Genomic DNA, 21840 nt, shown 5'->3' on the forward strand with positions numbered 1-21840 from the left:
ATAAGGGGTTAATGTTGAAAGTATACACAAACCCATACAACTCAATAGCAAAACAATCCCAAACAATCCAATTGAACAATGGACAGATCTGAATAGACATTTTCTCAAAGACATACAGATGGCCAACAGAGACATAAAAGGATGCTCAACATCACTAATCATCAGGGAAATGTAAATCAAAACCACAATAAGATATCACCTCCCAACTGTTAGAATGGTTATTATCAAAAGGATAAGAACTAACAAGTATTGGCAAGGATGTGGAGAAAAGGAAACACTAATGCCATGCTGGTGGGAATGTAAATTGGTGTAGTCACTATGGAAAATAGTGTGACGTGCCCTCAATAAAACCAAAATAGAACTATCATATAACCCAGCAATTCCACTTCTAGTATTTATCTGAAGAAAGTAAAAACACTAACCCGAAAAGGTATCTGCACTCCTATGTTCATCATAGGATTATTTACAGTAGCCAAGACATGGAAGCAACTTAACTGTCCACTGATGGAAGAATGAATAAAGAAAATGTGATGTACATATATAATGTAATATTATTCAGCCATAAAAATTAATGAAGTCTTGCCATTTGTGACAACACTGATGGACTTTGAGGGCATTGTGCTAAATGAAATAAGTCAGACAGGGAAAGACAAATAGCTTATTATGCCATTTATATATGGAATTTTAAACAAAAACTGAGCTCACAGATACAGAGAACAGATTGGTGGTTGCCAAAGGCAGAAGGTGAGGGGTGGGTGAAATGGGTGAAGGGGGTCAAAAGGTACAAACTTCCAGTTATAAAATAAATAAGTCATGGGCATGTAAAGTACAGCATGGTGACTATAGTTAATAATAGTTTATTGAATATTTGAAAGTTGCTAAGAGAGTATAACTTAAAGATTCTCATCACACAAAAAAAAGGCTTTTTGCAAGTATGTAAGGTGACAGAGGTTAACTAGACTTATTGGGGTGACCAATAAGTATACAACATATACAAATTTTGAATCATGTTGTACACTTGAAACTAATATAATATTATATGTCAATTGTACCTTAAATTCAAAAATAAATGAAATTTTAAAAATTATTTAAAAGAAAGGCAAATACATACATACATACATATATGTCCATAGAGATAGGCTTAATGGTTTATGAAGTGATCCCCATGACCCAACAAACTCCATGCTTGGCCCTTAAGTCCAACAGAATGGACAGAACATAACCTTGGCATAGAAAAATCATCCTTATCCCACTTTAGTGTAAACTTAGACTGTAAGCTCAATAAACATACCTCAGAGATACAATCTTATCAAACTTACAGACTAGCTTAAATGTCCAACGTGTAAGGATATCCTAAACAAAGTTGTGGAAGATGCTTATCATGCTTTAATATGAGATCCAACACAGATCATACAGCATCATTTACAGTTGAACAAGACTTTATTGCAATAAGTTGAAGAGGCTTTTAGTTTAAAAAACTCTTGTTTCAGATACGCAAGTAGGCCTGTTAGGATTTACAATGAGAAACCCATGTGGGCTTCCATAATTTTCCCAAAATACTAAATTTTGACTAAAAACAAAAACGAAAAAAAGACATAGAAACACTGCAGAAAGCTCATATAGAAACCAGGACCATGAACTCACAGGTGCGGAGCCCTTCTGAGCAGCACACAGCTAACTATTTGGTCTTGCTTAGGGATTATACTCTTAGTTCCTCTTCTTTACATTCTTTGGGAATGGGAAAAATACCAGTTAAACCTAACTACCATGTGGTTCTTCCACTGAGTGTTACAAATTTATGGCGGTAGTAAAGTTGTTTCTACTTCTCTTGAGATAATAGTTGTGTTTTATTGAAAAAAAAATACGTTTTTTTCTAGTCCCACATACATTTACAACATTGGGTATCTTCTGTGTGGCATAATATTTCCCTAGAAGCAAATTAAAATCTAGAGGAAACCTATACCTTACTTGGAAAGCAGAAATTCGTTTCACTAATTAGACACTCTCTATTTTGTATTTTCAGCATCTTCCTCTACACTGACTCCCTTCTTTCTACTACCAAATAACACTATGTTTTACTATCATGTCATGTCAACAAAACTCTGTTAAACATGCTCATTACTGTTATGGTCAAAATCATAATCCACTATAATATCTTATACTTAAATGCCTTCAATTCTGATTTCTGTCTCGATCTTTACTAAAATTGATTTTTAAAAGACTCAAAATCCTAAGGTCTTTTCTGAGTGTTACAACATTTGACGTGAATGACAGTTCCTACCTTAAAATTCTGAATATCAGTTCTATTTTACTCTATTTTATTGGTTTCTGCTTCACCTCTCATATCATTCTTTTCTTATCTTCTTTACTAACACCTTTCTTTCTATCTTTCACTATCTTTCTATCAGAGAAATGTGTATAATCCTAAAGGTTAATCCTTAGTCCTGTTTTCTTCCTAATATAATTTCTCTTGATGAACCATCCCTATGGTTTCATTGAGTCTCTCAATATGTTCTGTTCCTGTCTGCCTTTCCTGAGGGTTAACTAATATTTTTACATGTTGGGTATTTTCTTCTGAAAATCAGAATAAAACTAGCTCATCTGAAATCACTTTGTTCTCCCAGAAACTTGTTCCTCTTCTCTGTGTGACTTTATTATTGCTCAATTGAATTGATCAAAGCTCAGAATTTTGGTATTTTAACTCCTCCATATTTTTTACATTTCCATCCCTTTCTATTCAGCCATTTGCAAATTCTCATTCATTTTGGAGCCTCCTACAGATATCTATCATATCCAGTACATCAGGGCCTTCAAATCCTTTTTACCTAGGTTATCAAAATGACCTCTTAATTTGGCTTTTCCTACAGAGTTGTCTGCATACATATTTCCAGAGCAACCCCCTGATTCTCTCTGCCCTTTATGCACTTAAAGGGTAAGTTACAAACTTCTGTTTAATTATGGTAAAACATCAGGGATTTATGCAGGGGCAATATGGTCATAATTGTGTTTTATATCATTTCAGAAAACAATACAGAGGTATTTTAGTGGTGTTCAGGTAGGGTGGAGAAGGGAGATGTTAAGGAGTAGAAGACGTGGGCAGGAGTTCCAAGTAGGCAATTTTTCTGGTAGGTCAAGGTGAGATACTCATTACGGGCTCCTTCACTTCTAGAACAATGCCCGAGAGAGTAGAGATTGAGTAAATGCTCTATGAGTAAAACAACTACAGATATTCTGAACAAAAACTGCATGGTGTAGGGTAGAACAAGGTAGATTATAAGTATGAAGTTTGAAGTTAGATATGAATTGGAGCTGCTGTTCTATATTTTACTAGCTGTGTGACTTTGGGAGAATAACTTGACATTCCTGAGCTTCACTTTTTTTCATTTATAAATTAGGTCAAAAATAGAACTTCCGTCATAAGGTTGATAGGAAGATTAAAGAGGGTGATAATGCATTAAATGCATTTAACAGTTTGCCTGGCTTTTAAGTGTTCAAGAGCTATTGCTGCTTATTCCTGTGTTAGTGTTATTAAATTTATGTACAGACAGACAGACAGACATATACATACATACATATACACATCTATACATCCACATCTCTATTTGTCTATGTATCTATCCATCCATCTATTGTTATACATGAAGAGTAGCAATGTGTGGAAATGGCAATGAGGTTACGAGAACGCTAGACTGTGTAATACATATTCACTTGGACTTGTCCCTCAATAAAAGATTTTTTGGAGTAAAATAAATTTAGAAAAGACTCATATCTGCCCCTTTGTTTATGCTTCTTGTTGTATATTAGTATCTTTCTATTCATCAGGACTATAGAATGTCCTGAGATGGAACTGCTATTTTATCAAGTAAAAGGGGCACTGGTAGTGAGATTTAAATTCCATTGTACTTTCATGCCATGGATTTTTTGTGCTGGGAAAAGATCTCTAAAGACACTCTGCTAAGGATTAGGGAACAATGAATTAGGTAAATGGGCTTGAGCATTAAGGGTCAGAGGATTTATATGCTCCCTGAACCTGGTCTTTCTGGGTTACTTCACACAATGTGAGTGAAGAACTGCCTTTCTGAATTTCTAAAAACTAGAAGCAGAGCACTGAGATCACTGAGAGGAGCTCTTGTACCCAACGTCAAGCCACTTCACTGTATCTCTCACATGTGGCCAGAGTTATTCATGATTTCCATAAATAATGAAAATATGTGTTTGGATGAACTTTAATAAACACAACTCTTGCAAATTTTTAAATAAAATTAAGAATTAGTTATTTGAGGACAATCGGCCATAGATTTCCACTTTGATTCACTCATAACTTTCCTTTAAAGCATAAAATTAAATATTTTTAGATTTTTTTTGATGGGGACTATTTTTAAAGTCTTTATCGAATTTGTTACAATATTGCTTCTGTTTTATGTTTTGGATTTTTGGCCACAAAGCATGTAGGATCTTAGCTCCCTGACCAGGGATCGAACCTGCACCCCCTGCATTGGAAGACAAAGGCTCAACCACTGGTCCCCCAGGGAAGTGCCTATGGATCACCATAAGGGGAGGGTGGTGTAGTCGGCAGGATGTGAAACTATTTTTAATTAAAATTTTCTTCTGTGATCTCAGTCAAAGAATTCATACTACAGTTTGTCAAGGGGTCATATGGTACCATACCCAAGGGGTATATGGTACAGGTACCATATCTATTATGATCAGAATAATTGTCATTTTAAAGGAAAACTTAAACCATATTCTTTGAGTAATGGTTTTATAAAAGTAAAACAGTGTTACTTTGTTTATAGAAGACAAAATTACAAACTAATAACTTCTCCTGTAATAAAATCAGATAATTTTATAATTAGTAAAATCATCCATGCCAGAGTGACTCATTCAGGTTAATATTCAAATAATTTAATAAATTTATTATGAACTAAACCTCATAGACTAATGGGATAAAGCTTCGAATATACTGTAGAGTTAGCAACTATTCAAATAATTTCATTAGATGTTAAATGCTAGTAAAATGTAATTTTAAAGTCTAGGATCAATTTTACTTTAGGGGAAAAAGTTAAGAAAAAACTAGAGAAGTAATTTTTGAGTTTTATATGAAAATGAAAGGTTGATTTAAACTGCTTAAATACAAAGTCTACAAAACTCATATAATCTCTCAAAGAGTTAAGGGGGTTATTTTAATCAACTGCTTCAAGGAAAACTAATGGAATATTCTGGATCTACATCATCTTAAATGCCCTGAAAAGCAATATGTTTGAATTTAGATATGAACTATCAATTTACTGGATGGCATATAAAGATCTTTTTGAAGCAAGAAACAGCATAAGGAGATTTTATTCTTGATTCATTTTATGTTTGACTTGCTGGTATGAATTATTTCTAAAAATCCAAACTGGAGAAACTGTTATGAGCCTTAGATTTCTGAAGGATATTTGAGAAGTGTGTAGTGCCACATTATCAATTCAAAATTCTCATCAGCATGGTAATAAGCTAATAGAGTGGCAAAGTTTTTTATGGTGTATTCTTGCTTGTCACTGAAGAAAAATCACTATACTAGGTGAGGAAATTATACTCATGATGAACATAAGCTACAGGAATAAAATATACTCTGTCAAAAATAATCTTATTGATAATCAGTAACAATCATTACTAGCAATAATACTCCAACTTTGTGTTTATTTATGTCTTTCTGAACTTAAAAATCAGTTCACAGACATGACTTCACCTCATTAATTTTTACTACACCCTTATGAGATATATATTTATTAATGCTAATGTATATTATTAACATTAACTAAGCTGAGCCATGTTTATAAATATTCATTTAGGGAGAGCTTAAATTGAAAGATCCTCATGGGTAGACATTTATACATGTGAGAGGTGGGTTAAAAGGAGCAGCAGCTGCTCAAATCCATTAGCTGCTCAAATCAAAATTTAAAAAAAAAAAAGATTTTTAAATGAACAAAGTGAATAGCTTCATGATTAAATTCTAGTTACATTTTAAAAATTGGTTTGGTTTTAAGTCAGGCTAATTAAATGTGCTATTGAGTTGATGTAGAGATGTTAAAATCTGTATATAAAGCCTCAGGTGAGAAATTTCTATGAGAATTAAATGTCAAGAAAAAATTTTTTTCTCAAACAGACATCCTTTAAATGTTTGTATTTCTCCTTTTTCTCTGACTACTGGGAGTCCCAAGGAAATATTTGTGTCTTGACCATGATAATTATGAGACATATGGCTTATACTATCTTGACCTCTTATGATGAAATGTACATTTTTCCTGGTGTTGTATTTACTAATTTACATATTTATCCTTTATGGTATATGATTTTACATGGCAAGTCAAATAAATCACCTTTGGAATGAGGTTAAGATCAAATATATTAGTAAATTAAAATAATTATTATATAAATAAACACTTGATATGTTGAGTGACAAGTGAATAGGAACAAAACTTTAAAGAAACTAAATTTGTTTTACACTTAGTATACATTAGATATATCCTTTATTATTGCTACATCAGCAGGTAAAATTGCCAACACTCATTTCCTAATCACCATTCTCTTCAAAAGCCAGGATCTACGATGATTGTTTCAGTTTTTGATAACAGCCACAGTCATCCATGTCCTGTCTCAAGATTATTTAGAAAATGTAGGTTTCCAGGTCCTAACTATAGATTGTCTAATAAATTTTTTAAATTAAGAGAAAAAGGTATAATAAAAGAGAAAATATGGGCTTCCCTGGTGGAGCAGTGGTTGAGAATCTGCCTGCCAGTGCAGGGGACACGGGTTCGAGCCCTGGTCTTGGAAGATCCCACATGCCGCGGAGCAACTAGAAACGTGAGTCACCACTACTGAGCCTGCGCGTCTGGAGCCTGGGCGTCTGGAGCCTGTGCTCCGCAACAAGAGAGGCCGCGACAATGAGAGGCCCGCGCACCGCGATGAAGAGTGGTCCCCGCTCGCCGCAACTAGAGAAAGCCTGCGCACAGAAACGAAGACCCAACACAGCCAAAAATAAAAAATAAATACATTTATTAAAAATAAAAGAGAAAATATGGTAAGAAAAAAATAATTACATACCAAAAGTACTATAAATCCCCAAATTCTAGATCTAGAAGGAGACTTAATGTGTCTTAAGCTCTTAAATTTCCATAAGGAAAATTAAGCAAGTGATTTATTAACTAATTTAAACAATGAGAATAAATGCAGAATGATTATATACTTATTTTTTATCCCAGTATTTATTTTTGTTTTACACATAGGTATTAATATATTGATTATAAAATGATGGTTGATGAAGCAAACATAAAAGTATTTTTTGAAAGATTACAATATAATTATTGTTTGAGAAAGGAATTAAAACAAAATGGGTATGCCATAAAATGAATATAATACATATTTATATAAGGAAAAGACTGAGTACTATTAGAGTTAAATAAGAGGTGTCATCTGTAAAATGTGTTTACATTTAACAGCATAATACTTCATAGGTTGGTTATGAGGATGAAATGAGTTAACATATTTTAAAACACTTAGAACGTTGTCTGCCATAGAAGTAAGCATTAAATAAATATAAACTACTTATATGAACTTGAGACCCTACAAGTTTTTGTTTTTAAAAATCTTTTTTTTACTAAACTGGTTTGGCAATAATGTCATCCTCCTCAGCACCAGAACTTATTTGGATCAATCTTATATGCACCTCTAACACCTAGATTTTAGTCTCTATAAATAACATTATGCATTACGGTCAACGAAATGTAGCTGAATCTATACTTGGGGGGTGGGCACAAGATCAAGATGTTATTGGAGGAAAGCTAGAATATTTTAAAATATATTTCTGGTTAATAAGAGGACAAAGAAGCTAACATTCAGGGATTCCCAATAGTCAAATTGTGACAATTTATATATGTATATGAATAAGGTAAATCTGCAAAATCTCATGCAACTTTAATGATACTCAAAATTGGAATGTTTAATATGATGCATGTGTGTATATAATATATATAATTTCATACAAAAGGAAGATAATTCTAGTAGGATATGTTTAAATTTTATTACTTTTAATAAGTATGGAATTGTTAATATATGAATATCTTGATTCTTCATTTAAATATGTACCTATTTATAAAATATAGATCAGTACTTTTTTCATTTAACATTGTCCAATTAAGTCTTAAAATCACATTATTTTAGGCAAATATGTCATATTTCAAAAGGTGAAAACCTATGCAAAAGCTATAAAGTATTATTATTATTATTTAAAGTATTATTATTTAAAGTATTATTTATATAACAAAAATAATGTTCGAATTATAAAAGAGGTTGTCTGTTAACAGTCTCACTTTGAAAGGAGCAACCTGAATTCAATTGGTTGATAACTCAGAAACTACTCTGGATTAGGTAATATGATCCTCCTTTCTATTTGATTTTAGATCACAATTGCACTACACAATGTAGAAAGCCATAGCTGATAAAATTATTGTGTAATACATGATAAAATTAAGATATAAAGGTAAAAATATTTATATAATAAAATAACTGTAAACTGAGTTCATAAGTTTGTAATCATTTTGATAATTTGTAATTTTGTCTATATAACATTTAAAATATTGAACAGACTTGTATTAGATTTAAATATTTAATTTAATCTGTTTTAATAATTATCTAAACTTACTAAATATACTTGTTTTGAAATATTAGTTATGTAATACATATTTAAATTTTTGCATAAATAGTGGCTAATGGATATAGATAATTAATGATTTCAGCTTCAAAATGTATAAAAAGTAATCAGAGTTCCTGTAGCCACAAAAGTCCTTTGGACATTCTATGAACAACAAATAGTGAGTTCATTCTCTATCTCCGAGGCTGGTCATAGAAAATCATGATGTAAAGGAAAGTTGCCACCAAGTTTGTAGTCTTGCTTTACATTTGTATGCTCTCACTTCCTTTCAGAAGCTCCTTCTTTTCTTTCTCCCCAGCATCCTACCTCATTTTCTCCCCCTAATCATAAAACTACCCTGATTCCTAGAGCATGGGTGACTCCTAGCACCCATGCTCGCACCCAGGTATACTAGAAAGCAAATTGATTGTCTTCATCCTATCTTCTCTATCATCTGTATTTGCATTTTTTTCCCAAATATCACCTGGCAAAAAATAAAACTAAGCCTAACAGACTTAATTTTTATATCATCAACACAGGCATAGTGGAATCTAGGGGAGCAATTTTGAGGCAGAAGTGGCCTTCCCTATGTAAATGACTGACTGCTTCAACCAGGCATCTTACAGGCTCTTATGCATATGTATGGCCTCCAGAACACAACAGTGAGTCAGGTGGGGTGGGGTTGGGGTAAGGCAGAGTAATAAGACACTACCAATGATTGCATATGTCTGTCTACCCATACATTTAAGTTAAAAATAAAGCAAATATTGCTCTAAATTAAGTTCAGGACAGCTTGATGTGGAATAGATAAGATAATTAAGTAGGTAGGTAGGTTGATTGAGAGATAAAGCTTCCCTTGCCTAGTCATTGAACTGTAAATGCTGGTGCCAACTTGCTCATTGTAGGTGGAATTGACTATTTGATAGCTGTGACAGGTCTTTGCAAAAATCTAGAAAGGCACAATCATATAGACATCTAGGATCTTTCAGTAAATAGATTTCTGTTCTGAATAATGCAGAAAACTTTGCATATTTTGCCACCACTGTTGATTTGGGAGAAAAACAACTGATCTACAGCCTATTGAGAATTAGCGTACTTGTGTTAGAGAGTATAGACCAAAGAGAAAGGTATAAGCCACTAATACTAGTACATCGTGTTTTCTGTATTTGCTGTATCTGTCTTGAAAAGACTGTTCTATTGAAGAGAGGAGCAATTAGGAGGGTTGTTTATTTGGTTTATTAGGATTTTTTCAATGTACATACTGAAAAGTATTAGGTTCTGTGATACACCACATAATATTTTCAAAAACAAAAGGAGTATAATTAGACCCCTATCTTGGTATATTAGGTGTATGTAAAGTACCAGTCTAAACTCCTTAGCCAATTATACTTTAAAAGATAATATTTTGATTTTTCTAGTACCTAACTCGATGTTCTCGAAACTGAATCCATTATCATTCCTTTATTCTTTCCTTTTCTCCTTCACACTCCTTTAATAGGGTGCCTGGGTTCTGGGTTAATTAGACATAATACATGAAGATTATACAGACAAAAATCAATTATTCCATTCTTCAGGGTGTAATTTTAACTTAAAAATTCTTTTTGTGACAAATTACATAGCCATTATAGTTACATATGAATTATTAGCACAAAGATCACTGGCCCTTCTATTTCTTAGAGATTATAATCCTCAAGAATTTAATTCAAGTAGGATTACCTACTAAGAAATGATCTCACCCAGTAGCCTATCCTTAATTTGGTGTAAGACCCCATCATAAATGAAATGATTTCAAGAGTTTTAAGAAATCTCTACAGTTAGTTAATTAGATATATGAACTATTTTTTTTAAAATGTATATATTCTAGTATAAATGAATGATTACATGTGGTGTCTTTTTTCTAATAAAAAAACCTGGGACACTTGGGAGGGAAGTTATAATCAGAATCTGAGATATTAGCATTTCAGAGGCATTTCTTTGGTTACCTGACTACAAGCAGAATTTTTAGTGTATGCTATCTTATGTCCAGAAGAATCTATAGCAAATAGTGACTATAATAGACAGTGGAAGAATAAAAGCAGTTAAGTGTATATTTTAAAGGCAGAGAGAAAAACTTAAAAATCTATTTCTTACTAGATTTCAAAGGATATTTCAATTCTAAAATTTTATCTGCTTTTATGAACAGAATTTTTAACCTCCCCAGACTACTATTTATGTGAAGAGGGCAAACATTTCACGGAATTTGAAAATATCTCAGGAAGAAACACATTGTTTTCATACTTCTAATCGTTACCAGTTTATACCATGATTTTAAAAGTTGAAGTCATAAGCTACTGCCTCACTAAACTTTAAAGTTTTATATATATGTATATGTATATATATATATATATATACACACAAACACACTATATATATGTATATGTGGAAAGAGAATACTTTACTCACAGGCAAACTGAAGTACAGCTTCTCTACTAAGAATACTTCCAAACGTGTTGGCTGCCAAACACTGATAATGGCCAGAATCCTTTGCTTCACTTGGATTGCTTATAATGAAGCCCCCATCTATCAAACTGTAGCGATAATCACTTTCCAAATCTATTTCTGTTCCATTTCGAAGCCATCTTAGGAAAAATCAGAAGACAAGTACATAAAAATTACTTGAGACATTATAATACTCCCAGGGAGTGTCAGAATCTCATTGAAAGAAATTTTTAAGACTTAAGAAAAATGATTAACATTGAATTTCTACCTGTAATTGGGAACTGGGCTGCCACGAGCTTCACAATTCAGTGCAAGTTTCTTTTCATCAGAATCCATCGGGAAAATTATATCATCTGGTTCTTGCACAAACACTGGCCCGTAGTCCACACTTTCTGTAAGAACCAAAAGGAAACGAAATTTCTCGAAATATCATGACATTTTTTCTCCACTATGTTCCTACTCAAAATTCTTGCACTTTCCTCATAATAAACAGGCATATTACCAAAGACAGGTATAGCTAGCAAATTACATTGTTTTAGAAAATTGCAGAGACTTAAATGGATTTTTTCTGTCATTGACCAAGACTGCTTTTAAAAATATGATATATGAAATGAAAAACCACATCTCAAACATAGATGTTGTACATTTTAAATTATATATCTTTGAATTCACCAAAAGAGGAGCTAAGGAGAATAACATTAAACAAAAACATTATTTTAAAAAACCCAAATTTTGTAAAACTCTTAGAATGTTAAAAATAATATATGATAAAGGAAAATCATGAACTAATATAGTGTTACTACTTGGGTACTCCAGGCATGAAAATGTTGGTCCTCATGCATTTTTCACATATTCCTTTCTTCACTCATTCAATCAAGGACTTTTAGGGCTTAATGATGCTGGATTGTAAGGGGAAAATGATGTAATACAAGTACACACATTCTCATAGAATAAATGAGACATGTCCTCAAAGTAAGTCAAATAATTGAATAAAGATGACAAAACTGTATACAATTAAATGTTTACCAGCTGGTAGATAAAGTGAATAAGGAAATCAGAAGAGAAGAGGCATAAAAAGGAAGGCAGCTTTTTCCTTAGCTACAACCAAAAAAAATTACATGAAAATAACTAAAATGTATTATTGTATACCAAATTGTATTGCTGTTACTTAAAGTTTTATTTTAAAAGAGGAAAATAAGTGATTTGATAAATAAATAACTTGAGTACGTTATTGTCAAAATATTATACTGCATGTTGTTGCATCATAATGAATTTTTTAAAATTCAGAAAAGCACATGAAACCTTGTCAAAATCTCAGTTAGAATTAAACTGCACAATCAAGTCATGAAAAAAGAATTCCTTCTGGTCTTTACTCATTAAAATACAATTATTTAAATTAATATTATAAATATCTATGATGCATAAGATTAACTTTTAATAAATATATCTTATATTTTTATATATATTTTAAAATTCTTGAGCTTTAGAGTCAGACACTTGGGTTTAAATTCTAGTACCATCATTTTCTAGCCTTGAGCCAACTACTTTCATCCTTTGCTGCTTCATTTATTAATTGTGGATAACAATGTCTCCTTACAATATTATTATGAGTATCGATAAACATTTGTAAATACTTAGTATGTCACAAGTACTCAGTAAATTATAATTAATAAGAATAATAACTAAAGTTTACTTGTGTTATAATTACTATATGTCAGACATTATACTGAATAATTTATATGCAATATATCATGTAACACTCATAACAGCAATGCGACTAGAATTAATTTCCTCGTTTTATTTTTATTTCTTTTATAGAGCAGTGATTTTTAATTTTTCTTTTTAGCAGTAGTGCCCTTTATTTTTTAATTAATTTTTATTGCAGTATTGTTGATTTACAATGTTATGTTAGTTTCAGGTGTACAGCAGAGTGAATCAGTTATACATATGCATATATCCACTCTTTTTTAGATTTTTTTTTCCCATATAAGCCATTACAGAGTATTGAGTAGAATTCCCTGTGCTATATGGTAGGTTTCTCTTAGTTATCTATTTAATTTTCCATTTTGTAGAAGACAAACTGAGGCTGAAATCAATTAAGTAAATTTGTATAGTAAATAAATGATAACTTTGGGACACAAATCCAGGGCTTTGGAATATAGAACCTGATTACCACTACCACTATCGCTACTACTACTATTACTATTATTTATAATAATTATTATTATTATTATACATTTAAACAACATTTACAAACACTTTCATATATTATTATTTAATTATCTGAGTTGAGTTTTATTATTATTTGTAATTCAAAGTTGAAAATGCTGAGGTTCTGAGAGGAGACTTCCACAAAATTAGTCACGTAGTAAATAGTTGATTTTAACTAGGTTTCTATGGTTCCAAATCTTATATTCTGAAAATTGTCAAAACAGGACAAGAGAAATAAAGGCTTCCCAGACTGGGGAAAAGCAAAGAGTTAAGAACTGGTAAATCACAGACTGGAAAATAAGGGACTAGTCTGAAAAACATGTATTCTGACTGCCTGTACTCTGTTAGATATCTTTGTTCATTGTCACTTCAAAAGCATCTTAGTGATTCAGTGAGCCCTCTTCCTCTCTCTCTCTCTCTCTCTCTCTCTCTGTCTCTCTCTCTCTCTCTCTCTCTGTCTCTCTCTCTCCTTCCTCTTTCTCTTGGTTTTCTCTTAGAAATAAAGTTCACTGTAAGGGGTGGAAAAGCCTGGGTCTATGTAGAGCTTTCCAGTCCCCAGCAAAGAGTAATCAAAGATGATTCTATCTCTGAAGGGATTCGTTTTTAAAATTCCAAACCAACAAGGTATTATTATAGACAAACTCAGACAGATTATTTGATACATACACCTGTAGTAGTAGACTCCATCTATTGATAAAAATGATGCATTGCAGGAGACCTTAAGATGGCAGAGGAGTAAGACGTGGAGATCACCTTCTTACCTACAAATACATCAAAAATACATCTACATGTGGAACAACTACTACAGAACACCTACTGAATGCTGGCAAAAGACTGCAGACTTCCCAAAAGGCAAGAAAATCTCCACATACCTGGGTAGGGTAAAAGAAAAAAGAAAAAAACAGAGACAAAATAAAAAGGATGGGACCTGCACCTCTAGGAGGGAGTTGTGAAGGAGGAAAAGTTTCCACATACTAGGAAGCCCCTTCACTGGCAGAGACAGGGGGTGGGTGTGGGGGAAGCTTCAGAGCCACGGAGGATAGCGCAGCAACAGGGGTGCAGAGGGCAAAGCAGAGAGATTCCTGCACAGAGGAATGGTGCTGACCAGCACTCACCAGCCTGAGAGGCTTGTCTGCTCACCCGCCAAGGTGAGTGGGGGCTGGGAGCTGAGGCTCGGGCTTTGGAGATCAGACCCCAGGGAGAGGACTAGGGTTGGCTGTGAACACAGCCTGAAGGGGGCTAGTGCTCCACAGCTAGCCAGGAGGGAGTCCGGGAAAACATCTGGACCTGCCTATGAGGCAAGAGACCATTGTTTCAGGGTGAGCAAGGAGAGGGAATTCCTTCCCTGTCTGCCCACAGAAGGCAGGGGACCACCTAAATGAGCGCCAGAGACAGGAGTGAGCCGCGGCTATCAACTCAGACAACAGAGAAGGGTATGAAACGCTAATGCTGCTGCTGAAGCCACCAAGAATCCTGGGTGCAAGCACAGGTCACTAGCTACAACCTCCCAGGGGCCTGTGCAGCCCACCATTGCCAGGGTCCTGTGACCCAGGGACAACTTCCCTGGGAGAACACATGGCATGCCTCAGGCTGTTGCAATGTCACGCCAGCTTCTGCTGCTGCAGTCTCGCCCTACATTCTATTTTTAACTACCATACGCCTCCCTTCCCCTTGGCCTGAATTAGCAACAATACCCTAATCAGCCTCTGCTTTAACAGGAACTGAAGCCTGGGGGCAAGCTACACGAGAGGTGGGGCAAAAAACAAATCTGAACCCCAGGGGCTGTGTGAACAAGGAGGAGAAAGGGAAATTTCTCCGTGCCTCAGGAGCAGCAGATTAAATCCCCACAATCAACTTGATATACCCTGCATCTGTGGAATACCTGAATAGACAACAAATCAACCCAAAATTGAAGTGGTGGACTTTGGGAGCAACTGTAGACTTGGGGGTTGCTGTCTGTGACTCACTTGTTTCTGATTTTTATGTTTATCTTAGTATAGATTTTAGTGCTTGTTATCATTGTTGGATTTGTGCTTTGGTTTGGTTGCTCTCTTCTTTTTTTCTTATTTTCTATTTTTTTATTTTAATTATTTTTTAATTTTAATTATTTAATTTTTTAATTTTATTTTTCTTTCATTTTTTCTCACTTTTCTTCTGAGCCGTGTATCTGATAGCATCTGATAGGTGCTCTGGCATGGTGTCAAGCCTGAGCCTCTGAGGTGGGAGAGATGACTTCAGAACATTGGACCAACAGAGACCTCCCAGCCCAACATAATATAAATTGATGAGAGCTCTCCCAGAGATTTCTGTCTCAACACTAAGACCCAGCTCCACCCAAAGGCCAGCAAGCTCCAGTGCTGGATGCCCCATGCCAAACAGCTAGCAAGACAGGAACACAACCCCATCCATTAGAATAAAGGCTGCCTAAAGTCATACTGAGTTCACAGACACCCCAAAACACAACCCCGAATGCAGCCCTGCCCACAGAAAGACAAGATCCAGCTCCACCTACCAGAACACAGGCACAAGTCCCCTCCATGAGGAAGCCTACACAAACCACTGAACCAACTTTACCCACTGGGGCAGACACCAAAAACAATGGGAACTAAGAACGTGCAGCCTGCAAAAAGGATACCACAAACACATTAAGTGAAACAAAATGAGAAGACACAGAAATATACAGCAGATCAAGGAGCAAGGTAAAAACACACCAGAGCAAACAAATGAAGAGGAAATAGGGAGTCTACCTGAAAAATAAATCAGAGTAATGATAGAAAAGATGATCCAAAATCTTGCAAATAGAATGGAGAAAATACAAGAAACGTTTAACAAGGACATAGAAGAACTAAAGAGCAAAGAAACAATGATGAACAACACAATGAATGAAATTAAAAATTCTCTAGAAGGAATCAATAGCAGAATAACTGAGGCAGAAGAATGGATAAGTGACCTAGAAGATAAGGAAATAACTACCACAGAGCAGAATAAAGAAAAAAGAATGAAAAGAATTGAAACAGTCTCAAAGACTTCTGGGACAACATTACATGCACCAACATTCGAATTATAGGGGTCCCAGAAAAGAAGAGAAAAAGAAATGGTCTGAAAAAATATTTGAAGAGATTATAGTTAAAAACTTCCCTAACATGGGAAAGGAAATAGTCAGTCAAGTCCAGGAAGCACAGAGAGTCCCACACAGGGTAAATCCAAGGAGAAACACACCAAGACACATATTAATCAAACTATCACAAATTAAATACAAAGAAAAAATATTAAAAGCAGCAAGGGAAAAACAACAAACAAACAAAGGAATCCTCATATGGTTAACAGCTGCTCTTTCAGCAGAAACTCTGCAAGCCAGAAAAGAGTGGCAGGACATATTTAAAGTGATGAAGGGGAAAAACCTACAACCAAGATTACTCTACCCAGCAAGGATCTCATTAGAATTTGATGCAGAAATTAAAACCTTTACAGACAAGCAAGAGTTAAGAGAATTCAGCAACACCAAACAAACTTTACAACAAATGCTAAAGGAACTTATCTAGGCAGGAAACACAAGAGAAGGAAAAGACCCACAATAATAAACCCAAAACAATTAAGAAAATGGTAACAGGAACATAAATATTGATAATTACCTTAAATGTAAATGGATTAAATGCTCCAAACAAAAGACACAGACTGGCTGAATGAATACATAAACAAGACCCATATATATGCTGAATGAATACATAAACAAGACCCATATATATGCTGTCTACAAGAGACCCATTTCAGACCTAGGGACACATACAGACTGAAAGTGAGGGGATAGAAAAAGATATTCCCTGCAAATGGAAATCAAAAGAAAGCTGGAATAGCAATTCTCATAACAGAGAAAATAGACTTTAAAACAAAGACTGTTAGAAGAGACAAAGAAGGACACTACATAATGATCAAGGGATCAATCCAAAAAGAAGATATAACAATTATAAATATTTATGCACCCAACATAGGAGCACCTCAATACATAAGGCAAATGCTAACAGCCATAAAAGGGGAAATCGACAGTAACACAATCATAGTAGGGGACTTACCCCGCTTTCACCAATGGACCGATCATCCAAAATGAAAATAAATAAGGAAACACAAGCTTTAAATGACACATTAAACAAGATGGACTTAATTGATATTTATAGTACATTCCATCCAAAAACAACAGAATACATTTTCTTCTCAAGTGATCATGGAACATTCTCCAGGATAGATCATATCTTGGGTCACAAATCAAGCTTTGGTAAATTTAAGAAAATTGAAATCGTATCAAGTATCTTTTCCAACCACAATGCTATGAGACTAGATATCAATTATAGGAAAATACTGTAAAAAATACAAACACATGGAGGCTAAAAAATACACTACTAAATAACCAAGAGATCACCGAAGAAATCAAAGAGGGAATAAAAATATACCTAGAAACAAATGACAATGAAAACATGATGACCCATAACCCATGGGATGCAGCAAAAGCAGTTCTAAGAGGGAAATTTATAGCAATACAATCCTACCTCAAGAAACAAGAAACATGTCAAATAAACAACCTAACCTTACACCTAAAGCAATTAGAGAAAGAAGAAGAAGAAGAACAACAACAACAACAAAAAAAACAGAGTTAGCAGAAAGAAAGAAATCATAAAGATCAGATTAGAAATAAATAAAAAAGAAATGAAGGAAACAAGAGCAAATTTCAATAAAACCAAAAGCTGGTTCTTTGAGAAAATAAACAAAATTGATAAACCACTAGCCAGACTCATCAAGAAAAAATGGATGAAGACTCAAATCAACAGAATTAGAAATGAAAAAAGGAGAAGTAACAACTGACACTGCAGAAATGCAAAGAATCATGAGAGACTACTACATGCAACTATATGCCAATAAAATGGACAACCTGGAAGAAATGGACAAATTCTTAGAAAAGCACAATCTTCTGAGACTGAACAAGGAAAAAAGAGAAAATATGAAGAGACCAATCACAATCACTGAAATTGAAACTGTGATTAAAAATCATCCAACAAACAAAAGCCCAGGACCAGATGGCTTCACAGGTGAATTCTAGCAAACATTTAGAAAAAAGCAAACACCTATCCTTCTCAAACTCTTCCAAAATATAGCAGAGGGAGGAACACTCCCAAACTCATTCTACAAGACCATCATTACCCTGATACCAAAACCAGACAAAGATGTCATAAAAAAAGAATACTACAGACCAATATCACTGATGAATATAGATGCAAAAATCCTCAACAAAATACTAGCAAGCATAATCCAACAGCACATTAAAAGGATCACACACCATGATCAAGTGGGGTTTATTCCAGGAACTCAAGGATTCTTCAATATATTCAGATCAATCAATGTAATACACCATTTTAACAAACTGAAGTATAAAAACTGTATGATCATCTCAGTAGATGCAAAAAAAGCTTTTGACAAATTCAACACCCATTTATGATAAAAACTCCCAGAAGTAGGCATAGACGTAGCTTACCTCAACATAATAAAGGCCATATATGACAAACACACAGCCAACATTGTTCTCAGTGGTGAAAAACTGAAAGCATTTCCTCTAAAATCAGGAACAAGACAAGGATGCTCACTCTCACCACTATTATTTAACACATTTGGGAAGTTTTAAACACAGCAATTAGAGTAGAAAAAGTTGATTTGAAAATGTTGAAACATCCTGTGTCCCTGGGACAAATGTGACTTGATCATGGTATATGATCCCTGTTAGATATTATCGTATTCAGTTTGCTAATATTTTGTTGAGTATTTTTGTAGGTATATTCATCAAACATATTGGCCTATAATTTTCTTTTTTTGTAGTGTTATTATTGGGTCTTGGTATCAGGGTTGTTGTAACCTCATATGACGAATTTTGGAGTGTTCCATCCTCTTCAGCTTTGGGAATAGTTTGAGAAGGATAGGTATTAGTTCCTCTTTATGTGTCTTGTAGAATTCCCCTGTGAAACCATCCAGTCCTTGATGGGCTTTGTTTGCTGGGAATTTTTAAATTACAAATTCAATTTCAATATTAGTGATCAGTCTGTTCAAATAGTCTGATTTTCTTGATTCCATCTTGGCAGTTTGTATCTTTCTAAAACTTTGTTCATTTCTTCTAGGTTGTCCAATTTGTGGACATGTAACTGTTCATAGCATTCTCTTGTGGTTTTTTGTATCTCTGTGATATCATTTATCATTTCTCATCTTTCATTTCTATTTTGTTTATTTGGGTCAGAGATCTCTTCAATTGCTTTCATTTTATAAAATTTATTTTTATTTTTCCTGTTCTATTTGGGTGATTTTCATTATTCTACCTTCCAGATAACTTATTTGTTATTCTGTATCACTTAGTCTGCTATTCATTCCTTCTAAGTTTTGTATTTCATATACTGAATTATTTATTTTTGATTGGGTCTTTTTTATATTTTCTAGTTCCTTGTTAAAATGTTCAGTGGTTACATCAATTATTTTTCCTAATTCAGTTAACATTTTTATTACTAATACTTTGAATTCTTTAACTGGTAAATTATTTCTGTTTATTTGTTTTTCAGGGGTATTTTCTTGTTCTTTCAATTGAGAATAGTTCCTCTACCTTTTCATTTTACTTAATTTTCTCTGTCTCTATGAATTTAGGTGAAATAATTACCTACTACAGTCTTGAAGTGCTGGTCTTATGTGGGAACCTCCCTATGCAGACTGTGTATGCCTAATGCCTTTGGTAGGATGACTGGACCTGAAGTGGATGCCAGTCACATCTTTCCTCAAGGTGTGCTGGTAGCTGTCACCTTGGTAGGGAGTGGAGCTGGAGATGGAGGAGCTAAAGGTGGCCCTGGGTATGAGGCAAGACTTCCTCTCTGATCAGTGGCTATCACCACACTGTCAGGGGTAGGGTCTGATTCCAAGTTACTGGAGCAGAAGCCCTGAGGATGGAGTTCAAAGTGGCTTTGTTCCCTCAGTGTGTATTTTTCTCTCTCCCCACACCATGACCTTTGCCCTAGAAGAGGGGAGTGCTGAAGCAAGTGGGGCCCATGTGCAAAGAGAGGTCCATGTGCTGCCCGTGTAGGCGAATGTGGCTCTGCTCAGATGCAACCTTGTGTGCAAGTTCCCTTTGTCTCTCACAGCCAATCATTGCCCCCTGCCTCTGTTTCTCCCATCACCCTCTCACTGTTGTGGAGTCACTTCACAGGGCTGGGAGAACCCACATGGACTCTCAGCACATGTTGGGAGATTAGCTGTGGTGGAGCAGTCACTGTCAGAGATCTAGGCAGCTTTGGGGACACTGCCTGAGGAAATGCCTACTATGACTGCTGCCACCCTCCCTGGGCTCTGCCCTGGGACCAGATAGCTTCTGCATCCCATGGTAGAGTCCTTTCCCTGGTCAAGCTGCTCCAGATCCAGCACTGCACTGTGCCATGGATTGAGTGGGGCCAGAGCATTTACTTGACTTGGGCTGTGGTATGAACCACGAGGTGGTCAGTCATGGGAAACCTGCAGCCACTAGAGCAGGACCCTCTCTGCTCTGCCTTGGGGACTAGTTAGAATGTGCACACTCCTCACAAGTGGAGTGCAGGCTTTTCCAGACATTCTATTTGATCCAAAGGTCTTCCAACCAGCCAAGGGGGCTTGTCTCCTCTGCGTGGGACTTCAGCATGGGGACACCCAGTCTGTGGCTTGAGCTGCTCACTCCCCAGTGTGGGTGTATACCCGTGTAATCTCCCTTGTCCTCTGAGTCCCTTCCAGGGGCAAAGGTCTTGACCCAATTGCTTGTCTTCCCTTCCTACCCAACTGCATCTGCATCTTTCTTATATCCTTGGTTGTATCGGAGTCTTGCTAGCTTCCAGTTCATTTTCAGTGAGTTCCACACGTAGATGTACTTTTTTGTGTATTTGTTGGGGGAGGTAAGCTCCACATATTCTTAATCCACCATCTTTATTTCCCTCCTCAAAAATTTCATTTTTTGGAATATTTCTTCTTCATTTGTTTTATTCTCCTCATACCACTTAAACGTATGTTGGCTTTTTAAAAAATTTGTCTGCCCTATCATCTCTCTAACAAGTTTTATATTTTTATTATTTTCCTATTTGTTTGACTTCTAATTTGTTTGCTATGCTCCTATCTTTTCAGTTGCTTCTATATTACCAATAATGATTGTTTCAACTCTTTAATGGTTATATTTGTCTCTCCTACTTGTTTCCTGAGCTCTAGTTGCCTTTATATTACCAATAATTAGGGTTTCAACTCTTTAATGGTTTTCTTTGTCTCTTCCATTTGTTTCCTGAGCTCTAAGGATTACTTCTTATCATTTTCTGTTATCTTGTCATATGTACTTTGATTTCATGTATGGGTTCTTTAAACTGTTCTTCCAATGTTATTGTCAGTCACTTCCTCAGAGGAAGACAGTTGTTATATCTTGAGTACAATTTTTCAGGTTATGGAGGGATCCA

General features: G+C 34.9%; 1 protein-coding gene across 1 annotated transcript in view; it reads right to left on the minus strand.

Moving 5' to 3' along the window:
- The window catches only part of CNTN5 (contactin 5), a 1393643-nt gene that overhangs the window by 479219 nt on the left and 892584 nt on the right, over nt 1-21840 (minus strand). The window contains exons 4-5 of the mRNA XM_029208299.1: nt 11418-11541; nt 11114-11289 (exon numbers count right to left, since the gene is read on the minus strand). Of these exons, the coding sequence (XP_029064132.1) occupies nt 11114-11289; nt 11418-11541 (300 nt within the window). The remainder of the gene's footprint in view (nt 1-11113; nt 11290-11417; nt 11542-21840) is intronic.

The sequence above is a fragment of the Monodon monoceros genome, unplaced genomic scaffold, assembly GCF_005190385.1.
Source record: "Monodon monoceros isolate NGI ecotype Baffin Bay Population unplaced genomic scaffold, NGI_Narwhal_1 Super_Scaffold_7, whole genome shotgun sequence".
NCBI lineage: Eukaryota > Metazoa > Chordata > Mammalia > Artiodactyla > Monodontidae > Monodon > Monodon monoceros.